At 44.2% G+C, this 23,738-nt stretch overlaps 1 protein-coding gene across 2 annotated transcripts in view; it reads right to left on the bottom strand.

Annotated features, from left to right (window-relative positions):
* Nucleotides 1-1,493: 1,493 nt before the first annotated feature.
* The window catches only part of PROS1 (protein S), a 60,703-nt gene continuing 38,458 nt past the window's right edge, over nt 1,494-23,738 (bottom strand). Inside the window, exons 9-15 of one of the 2 annotated variants that reach the window (XM_069946016.1) lie at nt 14,067-14,185; nt 12,435-12,624; nt 9,733-9,897; nt 8,352-8,520; nt 8,130-8,278; nt 4,281-4,512; nt 1,494-1,870 (exon numbers count right to left, since the gene is read on the bottom strand). In XM_069946016.1, coding sequence (XP_069802117.1) covers nt 1,728-1,870; nt 4,281-4,512; nt 8,130-8,278; nt 8,352-8,520; nt 9,733-9,897; nt 12,435-12,624; nt 14,067-14,185 — 1,167 coding nt within the window. In that variant the 3' untranslated portion in view covers nt 1,494-1,727. Of the gene's footprint in view, nt 1,871-4,280; nt 4,513-8,129; nt 8,282-8,351; nt 8,521-9,732; nt 9,898-12,434; nt 12,625-14,066; nt 14,186-23,738 lie in introns of both variants that reach the window. The other variant, XM_069946015.1, reaches the window with a different exon arrangement.

Raw genomic sequence — 23,738 nt, 5'->3', positions numbered from 1 at the left:
CTTGTTAACATATCCTACACTGCACCTTTGGCACCTTTTCGTGCGTATAGCCTATTGAATAATTGTGTTGTATGATTGACCGGTGTTTAAGGGGCCCCAATGTATGCTTGCCTTTATTATTTTCTTCTTTCCCTCTTCAAGGTGTCCAAACCACTCCATGCACGACACATCTGTTCAAGTTCTCAAAACACCCAAGGTTTAACACAGGTTCCAAGTGTCTTTTCCAGTAGGGTAACCCATTGCTACTATGAACCTACTGTCCAAACTACCTGGTCACCAGAGTACGTTAGGCACCCCTAGCTGAAGTCCTGCCACTAGGGTTTTCTCTTTGTATTTCTCTTCTCCTCACCTGTGCCTTGAGAGTGGAACACACACACAGATTTCTCCCTCTTGTCTTGTTGTCTTATTCACCTATGCCTCCTACATGTACCTCAACTTTCTGATTCGCCAAGGTCGGCTCATTCTTAGTGGGGAGGTATGCAGTGTCCCAGTACAGGAAAAGTTCTCTCTCTCTCTCTCTATATATATATATATACTATTGCCTATAAGTACTGGAAAGGGTTAATGGCCACTGCAAAGAGTTTGGCTTGTATTGCGCCCCCCAGTGTTCAAGTTTGGTGTTCTTTATATTCTACCATGTATATTCATTTGCATATGTGTCCATGTCACATGGGGTGGTGATGCAAACGGCCTAGGGTCACGTGACTTTCCCCGGCTGCCATAGTAAACCCAATAGCCGTCGAGCTTTTGGCTGGGGTCAGTTGGTCACTCCCCTTCTAGTGTGTGGTTCTCCCTCTACCTTCAAGAGGGAAGGATGTGTTCTCTGCTGGTCCTCAAGAAAGGCCGCAACCTAGTGTGATTCTCTCCACTATCTCAGAGACAGATTCCGGTCCAGTCCTGACCAGTTTCATCCTCAAGATTCTTCCTTCTGTCCAAAACCTGGGTATATCCTCAAGTCTCTACCCTCAGTTCATCGCTAACAGCAAATATTCTCTTCAGTATCATTCCACCCAGCATCATTCTCAGGAAACTACTACCCTCATCCTCAGTTAAGACTCCTCTCACCCAAAGTAACGCTATCACACTACGGCCTATTGCAACATCACCCATCTCCTCAGTTGTATCCAAGTCTGCTTATCACGGGTTGCATCCAGAAACTGTTGCTATTGACAACCACCGTGTTAATAAACGCACAACTCCTGTTGTTTCTGAACCCTGGCATTGGTCTAGTTATTGGTGCCTTGACTAAGGGCAACAAAGAATTGTCCTGGGGTCCCGCTTGCTCAAGTTCCCGTGGTCTAGCCCCGCACCCTCGTGCCAATACCGTGACCATAACATTTAATAGTACCGCTAACATCTACCTCCCCAGCGGGTTACTCCACTGAAAATTTATGTGCAATGACAGGTAAACTAAGGGAAAGTACTTTCTCTGACAATCTGCCATATAACAGAATAGACAAAGCAGACAGAAAAACAAGAAACCAACAAAAATCTATAAAATGTTTAACTTTGTTTAAATGGATTTCTACGATTTTCTTGTTTGTCCTTGTGATATTGATAAAACGGAAAATACAAAGGGGTTACGTTCGGCACACGATACAGTACAGAGTAATAAAAATAGCACAAAGAATTCTGGCACATCTCTCGTAGGTCACATACGTTTGGTAGTTCAGTAGTAGATGCTACAAAAATATATATAAAAAATATATAACAGGTCCCTCATGAGACTAGGAAATTACAGGACAGGAGTGTGATCGAATGTCATTCTGCTTCATCAAAGCGTCGTCCAGGTCAATCAGCTTCCCGTTAATGGTGATGTCCATGCAGCCAATGTAGAAGGCGGAGGCTGGAGTAGCCGTAAGTGGGATATCTAACGATAAAAAGGATACCTTGTTAATGACCCTATTCCACGGCGATTGAGAGGTGCAAAAAGATATAAATATAAAAAAGATATATCAAGAAGCTGCCTAGATAAAGATCACTGTGATCCAGGGAATGAAATCAGTTTTTTATTATCAAGCTCTAAATCCTATTTTAAGATGAATGACAACAATCTGGCTCCCTGCAGTCACCAATAGAGGGAGCACAGGGGCTAGGTGCATACAGCTTTAATATTAAAGGGGTATTCCATTAAAAAAACATTTTGAAATGTTACTGCCCATGGGGATAACCATCAGGCAAGTTTATCTTGGAAGTGGAGGCAGGATTGTCTCGTCCGGGACTACAAAGATGCTGTAGGAGAACACCAGCATTTTGCGGAAAAGTAAAAATACAATGTTTGTTATGTTATCCCTATGGGCAGCAACATATCAAAACTTATTTCGGAGCGGAATACCCCTTTATGTTCAATGTATAAACAGTATGAAGTAGACTTCTAAGCTTGTGGTGGTGGCTGCAATAAGATGAAATGTTATCCTCTCTATTCCTGCGAGGATTTGGAGCTATGTATTAGAGAAAGCTTTGAGAGCAATAAAGATGTATTAAGAAATTAATCAGCACGTAGTGTTATACTTCTGGTAAAATAATAATGTTCAGGGGTGGATATTAACAGCCTAATACCTCATGCAGTGACCCCCACTGATCATGATGCAATGCAGCGGCCCCTTCTTAGTCTTTCCCTGCACAGCGGGCCCCTTTTTTCTCAGAAAGGGTGGTGTCCGACCTCTTAGTATTAAGGTAATTGAAGAGATGAAATATCCCTTTAAATTTTATCCATAAATAAAGGCATTAGATTTTTGTCTTCCTTATTCATATAATGTATGCAGAGCTATATAAATGATCAACAAACATCTGCCTCTAGGGAAACAAGGTTGGAACTGGTAGAACTTTATCCTGCCTTAACCCGCTTCTCCGGGTGATCCGTGTCTGGCAGTAGCCAATGCACCTATAACATTCCAGTAACACATGGGGGAAGATTTATCAAAACTGGCATACTCGTACGCGGTCTTAAATATAGCCCTGCCTCCATTTACCCAGCCGATTTACTAAGAGTCACACACCTCCTAGTAGGACCTGCGTCTGTCCAGTCTGATTAATAAGAAATTATTTAAAGAAGTCCAGCGATATTTATTAATTTCCAGCAGGCAGGGGCAGGGAGGAACATAATAAACAATCAGAACTTACCTCTCCCCGTGCCCCCGAAGTACTGCTTGCTACTCTGGGAACCCCTCTGGGCTCTGGGATCCCTGGCTCTGGCGATAGCCGCAGATCGCTCATTTAGCCTATCAGTGGCTGGGGCGGGACACCGCTATAATCACTGACTGACTGCTGGGGCAAGCCAGGTCAGGCATTCCTTCCACGAGTCGTGATGGCCTCAGTACTTGGGGGACAATTAGTTCCGGCCAGGATCCTTGAGCCTGTGATGCGGCGCATCAGGGGCCCAGGGAGAGGTAAGTAGCACTTCTTTATTATGTTACCCCTTTGCCACTGCCTGCTGCCAAATTTTAAAATTTGCTGGACCTCTCCCTTAAAGTGTAACTGTCATTTCAGGGTCATTTTTTTTAAAAACATTAAATATCAACAGTTCAAGCGATTTTAAGAAACTCTGTAATAGGTTTTATGTACTAAAAGAGTTTCCTTCTGTACTGAAAAAGCAATCTCCCAGCCTCCCCCCTCACTGCAGATGAAGCAGGATTTCTGTCTCCATTATGTGGCTATGGAGAGGGGAGGGGCTGTTAGGAGTGACTGAGCACGGAGCAGTCCTGCAAAGCACAACATCCTGCAATCTTCTCTTAGTAAGTTCATATATAAGCACTGACCTTTCTGACACCTGAATTTAGGGTTTTTAGCTGCCCAGAGAGTCTACAGACAGCTGACCTTCATGTCACCTCTTCCTGCTCCCTCATCTCCCTCGGCCCCTCCCCCCTTCATAGGCTTACAATGGAGAAAGCAGAATCTGTCTTCACTGGCTTCTCTGTAATGAAGACGTGTTTGCCTGATAATGCACAGATAAGAAGTCGGGGGGGGAGGCTGGGAGATTGCTTCTTGAGTACAGAAAGAGGCTTTTTTGGCTGATAAAAGCTATTACAGAGTTTCGTAAAATCGCTTATACTACTGATTTCTGCAATAAAAAAAAATATGACAGTTACACTTTAATAATCTAGTTTTTGTAGGATTTAGCAGCTCAAAGCAGTATTATTACTAGAACTATATCCAATATGTCCATTCATAACCTTATAGTAAAGGTAAATCACTCACATACTGTATTTAGAAGCCATAAAATATACATATAACCATACAGGCTTTTATCCCTGTAACAATATCCTAATCCTTTACATTACCTGGAATGCCTCCTAAATACGTGTCCACTTGGCCTTTTAGTGACTGATCCAAAATGGCGAGCTGCTTCTTCATTTCCTCCTCGCTGATGTAGTTAATTTCAGTGTAAGAACTGGATGTTATTTCCACAGCGGACTTTGTGGCAGTGACGCTTATCAGAAGATTCTTGTCCGTGCATATTCTTTTAGTTGTGAGTCGTGCCACTGTAACGCTGTGAATGCTGACAATAATATCCTACAGGAGAAAATATACACATATATAGGGGGGAGATTTATCAAACTGGTGTAAAGTAGAATTGGCTCAGTTGCCCCTAGCAACCAATCAGATTCCACCTTTCATTTTTCAAAGAGTCTGTGAGGAATGAAAGGTGGAATCTGATTGGTTGCTAGGGGCAACTGGGCCAGTTTCACTTTACACCATGGTTGAGAAATCTCCCCCTATAGTACACACGAGCAGCCGAGCTCCGTATTCTGGTATTCTGCCCGATTCAGTAGACGGGTGAAGCCAGGTTGTAGAAGTCCCACGACTTCCAAAAATGACAGTGAGGCAGGTGGGTGTGGGGAAATAATAAATAAAGTAAAATGACCTATCCCATGCCCTGTAGCACCGCTCCTGAGTCAAGCTGACAGCCTTCGATAACCTGCAGCTCTTCCAGACGCAATGGTACGTACCTGGATGAGCCATTGCCTGCTCAGTCAATCAGTGACTGGGGTGGGACACCACTGAGTGGGCAATCGTTCAGCCGGGCCGTGACGATGCAGCTGGATGACGTACCCGGTTTCCAGCAGAAGATGACATCTGGCAGCCATCAGCGAAACCCGGGAGTTTAAATTGTTTATTATTTTCACGAATCCCTCTGCCTTCCTCCATTTTTTGAATTTGGTGGGACCTCTCTTTTAAAGGGGTAGTTCACAAAAAATGTTTTCCTCTGAATTAAGTGGTGCCAGAAAGTGACAGAGATTTGTAATATACAGTGGTACCTTGGTTTAAGAGTAACTTGGTTTAAGAGCGTTTTCATTTAAAAGCTCACAGTTTTTCAAAATTGTGACTTGGTATAAGAGCATTGCTTTGGTGTAAGAGCTCCCTGTACTGGGTGGGAGGGGGAGGGGAGGAGGGGCATGGTCTGCATAGCGGGGTCTACAGCACTGTACTCTGACCCAGGAAGTCTCCCTCACCTTCCAAATCATAGCAGATCCACTTCAGGCTGGGGCTTACAACAGGGGACAGGACTGGGGAGATAATCTCTCCATAGCTGTAACCCCTCTCTCTCCATAGCTGTAACCCCTCTCTCCCCGGACAGAGATCGCTGCATGTATGTGCCCACATCTGTCCTGCTCATTCCTTCATGCTCCCTGCAGTCTCTGTCCGCCTTTGTGTTTCCCATCCTCTCCATTACTGTACAGTAACTTATAATATCACAGATTCAGCTGTTTCTGAATGTTTCATCTTTTTTTACATGTTATTCAGAATAATAAATCATTATTTTTGGGGTGTGGAACCAATTGTCTGCATTTCAGTGATTTCTTATGGGAAAATTTGCTTTGGTTCACTAGTGGATTTAGATTACAAGTGCGGTACCGGAAAAAATTATGCTCATAATCCAAGGCACCACTGTACTTCTATTTAAAAATCTCAAATCTTCCAGCATTTATCAGCTACTCCATGTCCTTCAGGAAGTGGTATATTATTTCCGGTCTGGAGAGCAGCAGAGGTTTTCTATGGGAATTTGCTACAGCTCAGGACAGTTCCTGATACGGACAGGGGTGGCAGCAGAGAGCACTGTGTCAGACTCAAAAAAAAAAATACATCACTTCCTGTAGAACATACAGCAGCTGATAAGTACTGGAAAATTGGAGATTTTTTTAATGGAAGTAAATTACAAATCTCTGGCACTTTTTTTGAAAGAAAAAAAATTGTGAACTACCCCTTTAAGTACTCTTGATCCCCATCTATGTAATGTAGTATTATCATCAGTTCACAGATTTGAAACTCAATGGAGGGAGGTTAGTAAAGTTAAAGCCCTTTTCTTTGCTTTAATGGAGCACTTAATTTTGGTAAGACCTTATTCACACGTCCCGTAATTTAAGGATGTCTATTGGGCTATTCACACTATTTCATCAGTAGATGAAACGGATTAAAATCAATGCCGAAAAAAAAAAGGACATGTCTAGTGAGGACCCAGATTTTTTTTTACGGATTTTCTAATTGAAATCAATTGTTTACGGATTGTTTGCAGATTGCAACATGTTTGGCATCCGTATTTCCCTATTCTCGTACAAAAATACGGATAATTCATAGGTCACAAGGTTCTGTTTCTAAGCAACCACAGGCTGACAAGTGATCATGTGACTTATTTTTGGGGTTGGGCAAACTGGTGCTATATTTTTTTTTAACCTACTAAACTTTATTAAAGGGGTTGTCCGGCGCTAAAAAATTATTCACAGAATAACACACATTACAAAGTTATACAACTTTGTAATGTATGTTATGTCTGTGAATGGCCCCCTTCCCCGTGTCCCACCACCCGTGTACCCGGAAGTGTGGTGCACTATACATACCTGTCACGTGCCGACCACGGTCTCCGATCTTCAGTCAGTGACGTCTTCTTCGGGAGGCCGGCGGATCTTCCCGAGTGCCGGCCGCCCTCTGCAGCGTCATCCGAAGCTCAGCCGCGATTGGCTGAGCATAACTGTGCTCAGCCAATCGCAGCTGATGACGTGGCCGCGATTGGCTGAGCATAACTGTGCTCAGCCAATCGCAGCTGATGACGTGGCCGCGTCATCAGCCGCTCAGCCGTGATTGGCTGAGCACAGTTATGCTCAGCCAATCGCGGCTGAGCTTCGGATGACGCTGCAGAGGGCGGCCGGCACTCGGGAAGATCCGCCGGCCTCCCGAAGAAGACGTCACTGCTGAGGATCGGAGACCGTGGTCGGCACGTGACAGGTAATGTATAGCGCACCACACTTCCGGGTACACGGGTGGGGGTGGTGGGACACGGGGAAGGGGGCCATTCACAGACATAACATACATTACAAAGTTGTATAACTTTGTAATGTGTGTTATTCTGTGAATAATTTTTTAGCGCCGGACAACCCCTTTAACTTGTATAAAGCAGTCAGTAGTAAAAACGGATTTACGGAAATACGGATGCAATACGGATGTACTACGGATGTCCAATCCGTAATTTTTAGCGGGTTGTTTCAGGACTAGAAAATATTACTGAACGTGTGAATAAGGCCTAAGAAATCTGAATGGAATTGCATTTATTGTGTTATAGTACTTTCTTACAGCCCAATTCTTGGGATACTGGTGGTTTTGATCACATACAGTATGAGGCTATGTTCACACTGCGTATGATTCCGGCCGTAGTGCGAACCGCGAACATACGCACGTAGTTTTGAGGTTGATGCGTTCGCTTGAAAGTATACGTTATCCGGCCGCACAGTGCACACTACGTATGAGCTTACGGCCGGATCGTATACGGCGCCGTGAAAAATTAACAAGACCATTGTTTGAGGACGGAAATGTTAAAACTCACGGCCGTGGATTTCCATGCGGTCCCGTACGGAGTATTTATTTCAGCCAAATTGAACTTGATTTTTCGATCCAAAAGGTTCTGTGACTCTTATTGGGCTGGGCGAAAAATTCCAAGTAAATGACCTGCCTCAGATCGCTTCGAAACAAGCTAGGGAAGCAGAACTGTAGTACGGGCGTATGCTTGCGGTTCGTACGCATCCGGCCGCATGTCTATTTTTCCTACGCCCGTAGTTTCAGCCACACATGTGCGGCGGCGTACGATCTACGGACGGAATCATACGCAGTGTGAACATAGCCTGAAGCTATAAACTTACTTGCACAATATCCAGTGAGTGATCTTCAATAGCTATTGCCAGAGGGACAGTCTCCTCTTTGACCAGAGCAAACATCACCCCGGTGCTTGTAGACGATCGAATGTCCAATGTGACGTTTACTGACCAATCGCCATCAGCTGAGGTGTCGTCTGCTATAGAGAATGAGGAGACATGAAATATCTTGGACACTTACACAATCCATACCCCCAGTCCATGACTTACTATAATTCACATAGATCTGGGCCACCCCTCCGCCAGGGTAATAGGAGCCTTTCTCTACAGACACCAGACAGTGCTTGCTCTGCTTTTCCTGAATAACTTCTTTTACCCCCAGTGCTCCTTGGTTCATCAAATTCCATCCCCGGATGCATCCATCTAATCGTGGGTTAATCTGGAATGATATCACAATAACAAGAAGAGTGATGGTTAGATGGATGGAGGTATGACGTTAGGGCCTATGCACATTGCCACCTAGACTAAAGGCCCGATTACACAAAGCAATCATCGGCTGTTATGGCTGATAGTCGGTTCGCGTAATAGAAGACAATGATCAGCTGACATACATGACGGCAGCTGATCGTTGTCTTTCAACAGACTATAACACAAACGATCAGCCTAGCAACGATCTGCTGCTGTCGCTCCGTGTAATAGGAGACTGACGCTATTTGCTATGAACTGCCCGGACGATCTAACAATCATCCGGGCAGCGCCTTTTACCCGCTTGCTGTCGTGCATGTAATAGCGCCAATAGTGAACGGGGAACGAGGAACAATGACAGTTCGGCACTCACTTGCTCCGTGTAATAGGGGCTTTGTACAGTAATGATTTAAAGGGGCACTCTAGAGGAAAAGTTATATAGATGTGTAAATTACTTGTATTTAAAAATCTCAAGTCTCCCACTTTTCAGCTACTGTGTGTCCTGCAGAAAGTGGTGTATTCTTTCCTGTCTGACACAGCGCTCTCTGCTGCCACCTCTGTCCATGTCAGGAACTGTCCAGAGCAGGAGCAAATCCCCATAGAAAACCTTCTCTTCACTGGACAGTTCCTGACATGGACAGAGGTGGCAGCAGAGAGCACTGTGTCAGACTGGAAAGAATACACAACTTCCTGTAGGGCATACAGCAGCTGATAAGTACTGGAAGACACCAGTTGCGTTGTTAAAAAAAAGAAAAGTAATTTTTCTCTGGAGAACCCTTTAACATGTAGTAACACAAAAACTTCTAACACAGTGATATTCTCCTATACAACTATGTCTTCACAGGCACCATACAGGAGCGCATGAAGTGCCAACATACAAGGCGACTTAGGCTGCACTTTTATTACAGCAATTATATAGATTTACATGAATTAGAGAGTATAATTACACATAGCCACAGGCTTACACTACACGAGTGAAAATACTGTTTATAGCACAAACACATTATAGAGCTAATACATTATACTACAGGAAGGATCGGGTGGCATGGTACCAGTTGGGCGATTACGTGGCTGTTTATGGTTACTGCGACTTCTGGGTCGGGGCCAGCTCATGTATTTTTGGTGCTTAGTCAATGGAGTTATTTATATAGAAGGCGATTAGTGAGTAGACATTCCGGAAACTTACCGGTTTAATGAGATTTTCTACTTTGCGTGGTAATCCTGCAATGTAGACTTTGGTTTCCAGAATACCATTTACGGGTTTGAACAGATATTTTGGGTTGTTGATATTCATAACGGCTTCTTTTGCTATCTTAACACTGATGCTGTTTTCCAACTCTTCCACAGACACCTAGAAGGAAATAGGTAATTACGTTTTTATTAACATTTTCATAGTAAGAGTAGCTTCATGCTTACCGGATTCACAGCGGATTTCACTCTGCGAGTTTGCAGCGAAATACGCTGTGAATCCTGGAAGTGTGAAGTTGAATGGGTCACATACCCGCAGCGGAATTTTCATTCCACTGCCAGTATGTGACCCGGCCCCTTTAATCCCCCACAGCCCGTGCTCGGAGCATTCATTACCTGCTTGGCGCCACGACTGCATGTGAGGCTCCTGGCTCCCGCCGGTCCCAATCAGCCAATCAGTGCACAGGCAGCACTGATTGGCTGATGGGGACCGACGGGATTCGGAGCCTCACATGCAGCTGCGGCGCCGAGCAGGTAATGTATGCTCCGAGTGCTGTCTGCGGGGGGTTAAAGGGGCCAGGTCACATACTGGGGTATGTGACCCAATCAACTTCACTGTACCAGGATTCACAGCGGATTTAGCTGCAAACTCGCAGCGTGATATCCGCTACGAATCCGGTACGTGTGAAGCTCCCCTAAAAGGGACAAGAGGTTGAGGTGTCGACAGAATACATCAGAAATGGTAAAGGGGAACTATCAGTAGGTTAAGTAGCCACAAAGAAAGGTTAGTAGGTTAGATGAATCTGCTATTGCACAGAAGACTCTGAGGAGGAAGGTATGTACAGTATGTCTCTTACCTTCCTCCTCGGCGCTGTTCTGGTGACACCGTTAGGAGCACTGGGCACCTGTTAGGAGCACTGCTCAACCGCATAGTGCCAATACGCCCGTGGCCGGCCCAATCCATTAATTATCATTAGCAAGGGGCGGGCTGGCTCGGGGCAGATCGGCGCTATGGGGACAGGCAGTGCTCCTAACGGTCTCACTAGACTGTGGAGCACTACTCACTGAACCAGAACAGCGTTGAGGAAGAAGGTAAGAGACATACCTTCCTCCTCAGTGTCTCCTCTGCAATACGGACATATCAGCAGGTTAGATTTGTCTAACCTCCTGATAGTTCCCCTTTAATAATGACAAAGACCGGAGCTAAGAGTTGTAGGTCTCTATGGTTTTCGGAGGTGCGATTGCTTCTGTAACCGATTTTGTCCAAATTCCGAGCATAAAACAAGGTCATACTCCACTTTTGTTTGCGGTCAGCCTTTTTTGATGCCTATGGAAGAGAACCGGGGCTAGGACGATGGGTGGGCAGAATAGGCAACTGATTTGGGCACAGTTGATGGGAAGGAAGGATATTCACATATTAAAAAAATTCTGCATCCAACTTTCCTTGTACAACCACCATATCTATTATGCTGAGGGTGTCATAGTATACGGACTACATGCCCTGTGCTCACCACCAGTGCTGATTTACGGATTTTGATATTTCAATGGTAGACTTAAAGGGGGTTGTCCAGTGGGAAAAAAAAAAAATCTTTCAAATCAACTGGTGTTAAAAAGTTTACAGTATACAGATTTGTAATTTACTTCTTTTTGAAAATCTTAAGTCTTTCCATACTTATCAGCTGTTGTATGTCCTGCAGGAAGTGTTGTTTTATTTACATTCAGACATAGTGCTCTCTGCTGACATCTTTGGCCGAGATCAGGAACTGTCCAGAGCAGAAGCAAATCCCAATAGAAAACCTCTCCTGCTCTGGACAGTTCCTGTCTCCGCCAGAGATGACAGCAGAGAACACTATGTCTAAATGTAAATAAAACAGCACTTCCTGCAGGACATACAGCAGCTGATAAGTATGGAAAGACTTGAGTTTTTTAAATAGAAGTAAATTACAAATCTATATAACAGTCTGACACCAGTTGATCTGAAAGAAAAATGTTTTTCGCTGGACAACCCCTTTAAAGGGAACCTGTCACCCCCCGTGCCGGGGTGACAGGCTCCCAACCCCCCGTTAGAGCCCCATATACTCACCTAATCCCGCCGGGTCCCGCTTCTGGAGGTGGTCGGGTGACGGAGATCTCAGCCGCTGCAGCCCGGCGCGCATACTGAGAGATGAGTCCAACGCTCATAGAGAATGACGGAGCGCTGGACTCTCCTGTCATTCTCTATGGGTGTTGGACTCATCTCTCAGCGCGCGCGCCGGGCTGCAGCAGCTGAGATCTCCGTCACCCGACCACCTCCAGAAGCGGGACCCGGCGGGATGAGGTGAGTATAGGGGGCTCTAACGGGGGGTCGGGAGCCTGTCACCCCGGCACGGGGGGTGACAGGTTCCCTTTAAGGAAGACTTTGGCTATCTTGTCATCTAGCCTCATTACTAAAGCGAATGTATACGTAACTTTGTATGGCTAGAGACGTATATCCATCATACTGAACTAAAAAAAATGAGAAGAGTCGTGGTGATTACAGGAAAGCAACAGTTCATTTATTCCACTGACTGGTGTGAATTGTAATGTACATTCCCTCACAAATAACATTTTCTAATACATCTCCATGACGTATAAGACGACACTTTAAGCGCTCCCATATACATTACAGGCAAGTTGCCCCAACCCCGCCAATCAATAAATATAATAGAAGATCCATCTTACTATATGCCACTGTCCGTTATTGATCGCTTTCCCGCCTGTTGTAACTTTGGTCCATAAGTCATTCTTGAACTGAATTTCAATCTTTCCATCTCTCAGAGCCAGGAGAAACCACGAGGAGCTGTCGGCAGACTCGGCATACAGAATCACCCCCTCTCCGTCGTACGTACGGAAGTCAAACTCTGCGGAGAACCTAGTTAGAAAGTGAATTCCAAACCTTGTAAAGCGGAGAAAATGTTCTGAGCAGCAACTACAAGACTAGTTCTGGTTCTCCAGCACATAGGTCCGACTCAGTATATAGTATAGGCACAGAGCTACCTGGTACAGCACTGCTTTGGCTTGAGAGCTATACTGTAGGTGATTAGGGATGCTGGGAGTTGTAGTTTCGCAGCCGCCACTGACACTTCTGAGACATCTCTAAAATGATAGGGCCTTTAGCCTATAGCGTGAATGTAATGCTGTTTGCTGACAGATACTAAGGGTAGCCTAAAACAATCTGTCAGCTCTGTGTGTTATATAGGGAGGCTTTTGCAACTAAAGGCCCCATTACACGGAACGATTATCGACCGTATTAGGCCGATAGCGGACGATAATCGTCCCATGTAATAGAAGGCAACAATCAGCCAACATGAACAATGTCGGCTGATCGTTGCTGTCGTTTGTCTTTCAACATGTTGAAAGACAAAGGACAATGATAGCAGCGATCTGCTGCTGTCACTCCGTGGAACAGGAGTGGCGACAGCAGACCGCCGTGATCCTCTATGGGCTGCCCGAACAATCTAGCGATCACCCAGGCAGTCCCTGCACCTCCCCGCGGCCCCTCCTCCATCTACTGGCTCGCTGGCGGCGCGTGTAATAGCGCCGGCAGCGAGCGGGGAACAAGGAGCAAACAAGCACTGACAGCGCTCGTTTGCTCATCACAGTCGCCCCGTATAATAGAGACGAATGTAATTCCTAAATTAACATTATAACAGCATTACTGCTTAAAAAGGTTATCCAGGAATAGAAAAAAACACAGCTAGGTTCTTGCAAAAAACAGCGCCACCCCTTGTCCTCAGGTTGTGTGTGGCATTGCAATTTAGCTTCACTCACCTCAATGCAACACCTCACCCAAATTGAGAACAGGAGTAGTGCTGTTTTTGGATGAAATTGAAAGCGGCCATGTTTTTCTAAAACTAGACAACCCTTTTAAGTGATGAATGTTAACCTTGACATTCTGTGTAGTTGACAAATGCCATGCAACATCCAACAATGTCTTGTCATCCTAGCAAGGTCCAGGCAGCATATGACTATCTAGTAGGTCCTGACCTATATTCGTCAGACGTCTGGCTGCATAAATGCAGTCTACTCCCTTCTGTACGGGAAGGGGGGGGGGGCAGAAATCTACAGAGTCATGAATAATACATTTGCAGTGAATAAAGGCCCTATTCCACCAACAGATCTGACGACAGATTATCTGCCAAAGATTTGAAGCCAAACCCAGGAGTGGATTTGAAAAGAGGAGAAATCCAGTCTTTCCTTTATGACCTGTTCTCTGATTATAGTCTGTTCCTGGGTTTGGCTTCAAATCTTTGGCAGATAATCTGTCGTCAGATCTGTTGGTGGAATAGGGCCTTAAGGATTCTTCTCCTTTACCTTGTGACATCTGGCAGCTTGAACCTCAGGTAGACTACGGGTATCCCTGTGAACTGCTCTGCCAGGTACAGAAGTTCATAATTTGTCTCCAGATTGAGTGGAACACAAACATTGATGCGCTAAAGAAGACAAAACGGCAAATATTAGGCAGAATTCAGATTGCAGGTCAGGACATTGCTTTGCTAATGGATGATACTCTCATGACTTTTTAATACCCTTTTCTTCTTAGTATTATCAGGTTGTACAGTGCAGTCTGATAGGACAATGACATAAATGGTTGGTTTCACTGGATATCCAGCATTTCTGGACTTTAGTGAAGTGTACAACATTGGGTTTTCATTGGACTGATCATCACTGGGCTATACTCAGGACGGGTCTGAATGATGCAATACCAGACATGACCACATGGATATAGATGGCACTGTACTGAAGGAGCTGTGGCACTTCGTCAAGCATCATCATAGCCCATTCTGCTGATTGGCATGGTTTGAGAAACCCGACCACCACAAGTCATGCAGCCATAGTTTATCCTAAAGACTGTCCTACAATGAACACTGTGGATGATAGATTACAAGTGACCAGTGGGACCACCAACCATCCTGTGCTCTCTGTTTAAAGGGTTATTCCAGGAAAAACGAACTTTTCCCCTGGAAGTAGGAGATCGCGGGGGTATCCAACCTCTGAACCCCCCGCCGATCTCTGTACCGAGGTCAGACCCCCCCCCCCCCCCCCTCTGCAATCTCCTCCTATTTTACTGAAGTGGCTGTGAATATTAGGATATGTATTTTTTTTTAATTATTATTATTATTATTATTGTTTTTTATCCAGTAAAATATTTGAACCTACATGAAAACTCTGCATTCCTACTAATATTACATTTGTATAGGTTAGAAATCAATGTGATGAATAAGCGACAGGGATCATAGATTAACACATTAAGATCTGTGGGGAAAGGTCTATAAGGCGAGAGATATTCATAAGTGAGACCCTCAGCATGAAGACCTGTTCCTCTGCTATCTTCTGCTATCACACCCCTCTAGTTGCTAGCTATCAGATAAAAGTTCATACATGTGAGCCTTGAAGGCTGAGACTGTAAGAGGCAAATAGCAGGAGCGGCGGCGGCGGTGTCCAGGTGCAAGAAACGCATTAACGTTACTGCCGGCAACCCATGGGAGAAGGATAAAAACAGGGGCTGATATCAATAATTGAGCGGCGCAGGCTGTGCGCTGTGTGTGCTGCAGCTAATTGACTCTGCACAGTAGGAGCAGGAGATCCCCCTCTCCGCTCACTCCTCTCATTACAGATGTGCTGCAGCCGCAGAGATGAAACATCCAATAGAAAGGACCCCCGGGGGGCAGCTGTCAACCTCACTAATAAAATGGCAAATGGTAAAGAATCTGGCCTGTGATTCCTTTAAAAAAAAAAAAAAAAAGGTTTTTAATACGATTTTATAAATGTCCGAGTGATTGGGTGTGACCCCTGCTGAGACCCTTTACCAATCTGTTCACCCCATACACCCATACAACCAGTCACTCTCCAAGGATGGACAGATTTGTTACGAACTTTGCAAAAAAGTTTGGTTTGTTACCAAACCAAATTTCTTGAAAACTTAGTGACCAGTTCGTAAAGATGGCGGCTGCATAATTTTAAACACATAAAAACCAATAAAGAGTTCATACTTACCTGTCTGCACTCCCCCAGTCTTCTCCTACAGGTCTCATCATTGCATGTTTTCGTTCTAATGTTGATGTTGGAAATATAAAATGGCAACATTCGTACTAAAACATGCGTGATATGTAAATATACACAAAACAAGCTGGTGTGGTAGAAAGCAATTGGCATACACGGGGATCATATCTAAGATCAGGTTCCTCCAAACCAAACCCGAACTTAAAATTTCAGTTAACCAAACCTTTAAAAAGTTTCTCTAAACAATATGTCTCTGTATTTGCAGTGTGCAGTTGCACTTTTCAGTTTTTTTATCTGTATTTCAGGCATGGTAGCATGCACCTGCATAGCGTGAATAGTGGCAGTGGATGTGCTAGCCATTTTCTTGTTTGTTTTCACAAAGTATGTCCAGAAATGTTCTTCATTCATGTCACTGGGACAGGCCCTGTCCATTGTTGTTCATGGGGCTTGCTGCTGTAGCGTAAATCACTAAATACTAATGGATGGCTGACGCCATAATAAAGGACAAAAGCATGAAATTTAAAAAATTACGATCAGAAAATAGAAGCAGATTAAAAAAAAAAAGAAAACTGTTCAATATCTAAATCTAATCAGTAGAGATGAACGTACCGTAAATAAATTTGGTTTGTCAATTTTTAATTAATTAATTAATTAATTAATAATAAAAAAATCGGTTTGTCAGGTTCGCCAAACTTTAATGTAAAGTTCGGGTTTGTGTAGAACCGAACTTTAACGAATTGACTGCAGGTTTTTAGCTGTTTTAATGTGGTTTCCAAAAACTGCTCCTTATACTGACATGTCTGTGCTCCCTCAGGGCACTTCTTCCCCAGTCCTGTCCCGGCATCTTCTACAGTGAAGGCCTGCTCAGCCAATCCTAATGTGACTAGGACAGGGCAGCACTGCGGCCTGTAATTGGCTGAACGGGATGTCACTCTTGTCTCAGGAATAACAGTCCTCTCAGCCAATCACAGTCTGGCTGGGGCGGGACTGAGTGTGCTGTCACTCAAGAGATAAGAGACATAAGCGGCCTTCACCACAGAAGACGCCTGGATGGGACCAGAGAGCCACAAGGAGAAACTGGGGGACTGCGGACAGGCGAGAATATGTTTATTTTTTTTTACATGAGCGGCACCATCTTCCCGAACCCCTCTGTACTTTGCAGAAAGTACGATCTGGTAGCTAACAGAACTTTTTGCAAAGTTCAGAACTAATCTGGGTTTGGGTGCCGGTTCACTCATCTCTACTAATTAATAAAAAACAAAACAACAACAAAAAAAACAGATATCTGTAGCGGCGCGTCCTAAAATGAGTGGTACCTTACAGTAGCGGGCTCATGTTAGCTAGCCCTTGTATTCAGCTCTTTAACAAGGAAACATACAGTACAGAACTACCGTGTTTTGTACATTACAGTACTGGACTGTAGCAGTTCTTTTTTTTTTTTTATGCAGCCCCCCATGAAGGCCAGATGGCAGCATTACAGCTTTTTTATGTATCAATTATTAAGCCATCTATTAGCATTAACATAACATCCACCACTTCAATGCCAGTGAGTATCCAGCCTTATGATTCCTAGAAAACATCAAACAACATTCTGAAAGCACACATGAAATCAAGGATAACCATGTCAGGAGGGGCTACTTACTGCTGCGAGCCGGCTAAGTGCTTCTAACTGCAGCAGAAATCCTCCCAGACAATATGGCACGGATGCCAACCACTGGGCCCGCTACAGGGGGCATTTAGATAAGCTGATATTACTTTCCCATTTATGAGGTTTGAACATTTCAGATGAATGTAGCAAAAGCCATGATTCCCATCTCATGCATATAATCATACACGGCTACAGGAAGATTAGCACAGCATGACGTGGGATCAGTTACATGATGGATGGAGCGGGATACGAGTGGTGTGTACAAGAAAGGCGCATTGTTAGTATAGGAATTGCCAATGTGTGTTGCCCAAGTTTTGGCCATATCCACGGAGCGTGAGGAAAGCACATGGGATTATGAAGGTATTATGGTTCTGATAGAACTGGACACAGCTGATAGCGCTATACGTCAAGAACACAGAGGAAGCAAAACTAAGGCTGGGTTCACACTAATGCTGCATTTACACGGAACGATTATCGTGCGAATAACGATCGAATTTAAACGATAATCGTACGTGTAAACGCAGCGAACGATCAAGCGACCAGCGAGAAATCGTTCATTTTGACCTTTGAACATGTTCTCAAATCGTCGTTGGAAAAAAATTTGCAGATCGTTCCATGTAAACAGTCGTTCACCGATTTAACCTGTGTGCGAGATAGGCTTAAGCGATGGAAAAACGATTTTTCCGTACGATAAATCGTTCCATCTAAACGCTGATCGTTTTAAAAAAAAAATTGTTACTTCGAAATCATTAATCGTACGATCGGGCTAATTATCGCTCCGTGTAAACGCAGCATTAGTTTTTGCAATCCGTTTTTTGGAAAAAATAAAAATAAACAGATGAAGAATGGATGAAAAAACAGATGCATGTGTGTGCATCCGTTTTGATCCGTTTTTCCATTGACTTCCATTATAAAAAAAAAAAAAAACGGATCAATTTTTTTTATAACGGACACAAAAATGAGGTATGTTAAAAAACAGATTCTTTTTCAGGAGAATGAACGGATTTCTCCCAGCTCTGTCTTACTGTATGTGACCTGGGAGGACGCATAACGTAAGTCTAGGAGCCATCCAGGTCGAAAGGGACACAGAACGGGGAGAGGAACGCATAGCAGCATAGTCTTCTCCTGGATTGTTCTCCGGATCGATCGTGTCTGAACATCAAAACTTTTGACATGTCTCTGTTTTTTCTAATGTATAGAGGTATGTCGGCATTCTGTAGCTGTGTTGCGTGTGGATCCGAAGTATGTAGCACATAAAAGTTCCCGACACTTGCCAAATACTTGTAATTTTAACTTATTCCAACATGAAAGGAGGTACACTCAGGCTTTGCATAAAAAGAGACAGAACGAGTTTCGATGCCATACGCCTTCAGCCGAGGAAGGTATATAGCGTTAAAACGCATTCAGTCTGAAAATTGAAATTGCAAGTATTTGGTGAGTGTCGGGAACTTCTTTCTGTTTTTTTGTAATGACAGGTACTCTTTAAGTGAATCTGTCAGGTGTTATTCACATTCCTAAGGAATTACACTGTTAGGGCCATATTACCCGGCTAGATGAGCAGGTTAAGTGAGCACCAATTTGTTACACTGGCTGGACATTGTTAGCAAACTCCGTGCAACCCTTGCTTTGGGTACTTGGCATCTGTAAATATATATAATTTGCTCCCCTCTCTGTGCTTCCCCGGTGTCCTCCTGCCATGTCTCTGGGTCCCCCACTAACCACAGCCGCCGCAGACACTTTGCAACCCGTCTCTTTAAGGACATCCCACTCAGCCAATCAATGGCCGTGCTGTCCCATCTTGGTCAGTGATTGGCTGAGCAGGCTGTCACTGCAGAGCAGTGTCCGCGGAGGCTGCTGTCAGCGGTGAACACACAAACAAGGAAGTAGAACACTGAGGAAGCGTGGAGAGGTAAGTATACATGTTTATTATTTTCTATATACCAAATGAGCTGTTGGCCAAGCATCACCTATTACACAGAGCGATGCGCAGCCAGCAGGTGATGATTTCTAAACTTGAAAGATAACGATCAGCCGACAGATTGCTCGCTCCTTGGCTGATCATTGAATCAGAGTGGTCTCTGTCCGATTTGGGCTTGAATTGCCCTGAGTAATAGGGCCTTTAGCTGTAAGGTCAAGGTGACACATGGTACCTTGTATATATCCAGCTGTGCCTCCAGAATGTAAACAACCCTTTAATTGTCCTGTCAAAGAGGTGTTCCCAGGCCCATAGATTGCTGCAAGCTGGAATGCCTCCTTTCTCCTACTCTTAACTGTACCCTTGCTTCACTGAGGGCTGGAAGCTGAGCCCCAAGAAAGGATAGGGATGGGAGAGGGAGCAAGGAGGTGTTACAGTCTGCAGCAATTCCGGGGCCTGGGAACACTTTCATTTAACAGAACTCTGAACATGTCACAGACACACATCAACAGCTTTGGGGTCTTTGTGTTCAGCAGGAGAAGCATGCAGCTGTGCACTTCACCCCCTGATTCACTGCAATGTTCATCCAGATGCATTAGACAGGCTCCAGGAATTGAAGCAAACACTTATCCTGCTTGATTTATCGATCACTGCTGGGGTGAACACTCAGACCACAACCGATCACAACTTTTGACGGTTCTGTGACATGTCAAAAGCTTTGTTAAATGGCAGGGACACCTTACGTTCTGCAAGTTACAGTGTGCCTCTTTGACAAAGACATGCGTTAAATGACCAATATAGGGGTGATATTCTGTGACTGTTTCATACTTTCAGAAAAATTGTAAAAATCCATGTATGTGCTACACAGGCAGCCTCATTCATATATGGAACTTATTTTTTTGAAACACAGAGGTCCCATATAGAACATGTGAGGTGTCAGCGGTTATCAAACTGTGGCTCACGACCCCAGCGGGGGTCGAACGACCAAAACACAGGGGTCGCCTAAAGCCATCGGAAAATACATATATCCAATGGCTTTAGCTGCTGAGAATGCGCACTACCTTCTGCAGCGGCGCTATTTAGCTGGAACGCATGCCGTCATGGATGCGCACTCCGAACTGAATGCCTGTGTGCATGCACAGACGTGATTGCATTATCCGTAAGGGGCCTAAGGGGCGGGGGGAATGACGCAGTGGGCGGACGCAGCAAGCGCCAGAAGCCTAGAAGGCAGAGAGCCTGAGGGACAGCCTGCTGCTGTAAAAAAGGTTAATAATGTAAAAACAGAACACACACCATACACACAATACTGTGTAAGTGTAAGGTGCTTTGTGTGTAATCATTACACAGTACACAAAGCAGCTTACACTTACACAAAGCACCAATGAGAATACATAATGCATATCAGGTATTTACTTTCCGAATTAGAACTGTAGCAAAATTACAGTTTTGAAGTAGCCACCAAAATTATTTTTTGTTTGGGGGTCACTGCAACATGAGGCACAGCATAAGAAAGGTTGAGAACCACTGCTCTACCCTATTGTGTGTATATAGCCTAGTGTGCTTGGGTGTGATTGTGATTGGGTGTGAAGCGACTCTGTACCCACAATATGACCCCCCCCAAAACCGCTTGTACCATCGGATAGCTGCTTTTAATCCAAGATCTGTCCTGGGGTCCGTTCAGCAGGTGATGCACTTATTGTCCTAAAAAACTACTTTTAAACTTGCAGTGTCAAACTGGCGTGGCCTAGATTGTGTATGCATTAGGCTGGCACACCCTCTCTGTCCCTCCTCATTAGGAATGCTCCAGGCAGGTTTTCTCCTATTCATCACCTGTGTGAGCACGGCACATGGGCTGGGTCGTTAAGGCTCCTGTGCATTGTTCACTGCAGAGAAATAGGAAAAATCTTGCCAGTGGCATTCCTAAAGATGAAGAGGGTGGGGAGGAGGGACGGAGAGGCGGGGCAAGGTTAGGGCACAGATACTCTAGGCCACGGCAGTTTGACACGGGGCTGCAAGTTTAAAAGTTGTTTTTAAGGACAATAACTGCATCACCTGCCGAACGGAGCCCAGGACAGATCTTAGATTAAAAGCAGCTATCTGACGGTACAAGGGCAAATTGTGGGTACAAAGTCACTTTAAAGCTGTTTTCATCTGGTTTAAAAACAAAAAAAGGAAAAAAACTAATATTTTTCTCTGGTACTCAGTATACATAGTATACATAGCATTATAGACTACAAAAGAGCAGCAATCATACTACAATATCTACAGTATGTGCTGTGTAGAGGTTTTACAGCCCAGCAATTTATTCAGGAAAACGATGCATTTGAATTATACATCCAGGAGATGGCGCTGTTGGGCCTTTCCTGGATTTCTAGAGCAAAAAGTAAAATTTCTTGCAGTTGAAACCTACAGGAAATGAAAGCGTCGTCTGATGTCATATTTTGCCGTAGTAATTACAATATGATTATCATTATCACTGAAAGAGCCCGGAGACATCGCTAAACAACTACATATTAAACTGATGAGATGCATTTTCAGATACTGTCACGGAATCGGTATGGAAAAGTCAATTTATTTATTATTATCTGTCGTTATTAGCAGACGAGTATAATATATCCATCAACATGGTTCCTGGATATGTCTAAAAGAAAGCAGCGGGTCATTCTCAGCTGAGGAACACATTGAAAAGACCATTTCACTGGATGGCATTACATTATATGTGCTTAGACAATGGCGTGATTGGGCAGCGGCATCGTATAACTGATGGCTCATAATAGTGCAATGACACTACAATGGGCAGAGCTATCTAGAAAGGTAGCACACAATACTCCATAACATCCAGGGCAGTGCCAGGAACATGTCAGCTCTGCAGTGCCTTGTGCAGACAGGACATCATAGTCTACAGAGTAACTTTCACAAAGTAAGTTGGAAAATCCTTTAAATCTTCCTAATTCCAAACATGTCAGAATAAATCCCAGATTAAGGACCCATCTCCATGTGGCGGCCCCTAAGTGTCCTCTGTTCAACCCAAGGGAAGATGGCTACACAAGAAGTATCTGCCTTTCCCTGGAAAGTGATCACTTCTGAACTGTAGAGAACACTTACAGAAATATAGAAGATTGTCGGCAGAAATAAAAGTCCTTTTCCATATTACTGACACCTCCAGGAATATTAACGCTATTGCCCACTTTTGTGTCATCAGCCAAACCTTACAGTACCTACCAACCCTTCTCCTATGTCACTATCCTTACCTACCAAACCTTCTCCTATGTCACTATCCTTACCTACCAAACCTTCTCCTATGTCACTATCCTTACCTACCAACCCTTCTCCTATGTCACTATCCTTACCTACCAACCCTTCTCCTATGTCACTATCCTTACCTACCAAACCTTCTCCTGTCACTATCCTTACCTACCAAACCTTCTCCCATGTCACTATCCTTACCTACCAAACCTTCTCCTATGTCACTATCCTTACCTACCAAACCTTCTCCTATGTCACTATCCTTACTTACCCACACCTTCTTCTATGTCACTATCCTTACCTACCAAACCTTCTCCTATGTCACTATCCTTACCTACCAAACCTTCTCCTATGTCACTATCCTTACCTACCAAACCTTCTCCTATATCAATATCCTTACCTACCAAACCTTCTCCTGTCACTATCCTTACCTACCAAACCTTCTCCTATGTCACTATCCTCACCTACCAAACCTTCTCCTATGTCACTATCCTTACCTACCAAACCTTCTCCTATGTCACTATCCTTACCTACCAAACCTTCTCCTATGTCACTATCCTTACCTACCAAACCCTCTCCTATGTCTCTAACCTTACCTACCAAACCTTCTCCTATGTTACTATCCTTACCTACCAAACCTTCTCCTATGTCACTATCCTTACCTATCAAACCTTCTCCTATGTCACTATCCTTACCTACCAAACCTTCTCCTATGTCACTATCCTTACCTACCAAACCTTCTCCTATGTCACTATCCTTACCTACCAAACCTTCTCCTGTCACTATCCTTACCTACCAAACCTTCTCCCATGTCACTATCCTTACCTACCAAACCTTCTTCTATGTCACTATCCTTACCTACCAAACCTTCTCCTATGTCACTATCCTTACCTACCAAACCTTCTCCTATGTCACTATCCTTACCTACCAAACCTTCTCCTATGTCACTATCCTTACCTACCAAACCTTCTCCTATATCAATATCCTTACCTACCAAACCTTCTCCTGTCACTATCCTTACCTACCAAACCGTCTCCTATGTCACTATCCTCACCTACCAAACCTTCTCCTATGTCACTATCCTTACCTACCAAACCTTCTCCTATGTCACTATCCTTACCTACCAAACCTTCTCCTATGTCACTATCCTTACCTACCAAACCCTCTCCTATGT

Source organism: Dendropsophus ebraccatus, chromosome 11 (genome assembly GCF_027789765.1).
Source record: "Dendropsophus ebraccatus isolate aDenEbr1 chromosome 11, aDenEbr1.pat, whole genome shotgun sequence".
In the NCBI taxonomy this organism is placed as follows: domain Eukaryota; kingdom Metazoa; phylum Chordata; class Amphibia; order Anura; family Hylidae; genus Dendropsophus; species Dendropsophus ebraccatus.
Note: the sequence above shows the minus strand (reverse complement) of the source record. Positions and strands in the feature narration are given on the sequence as shown.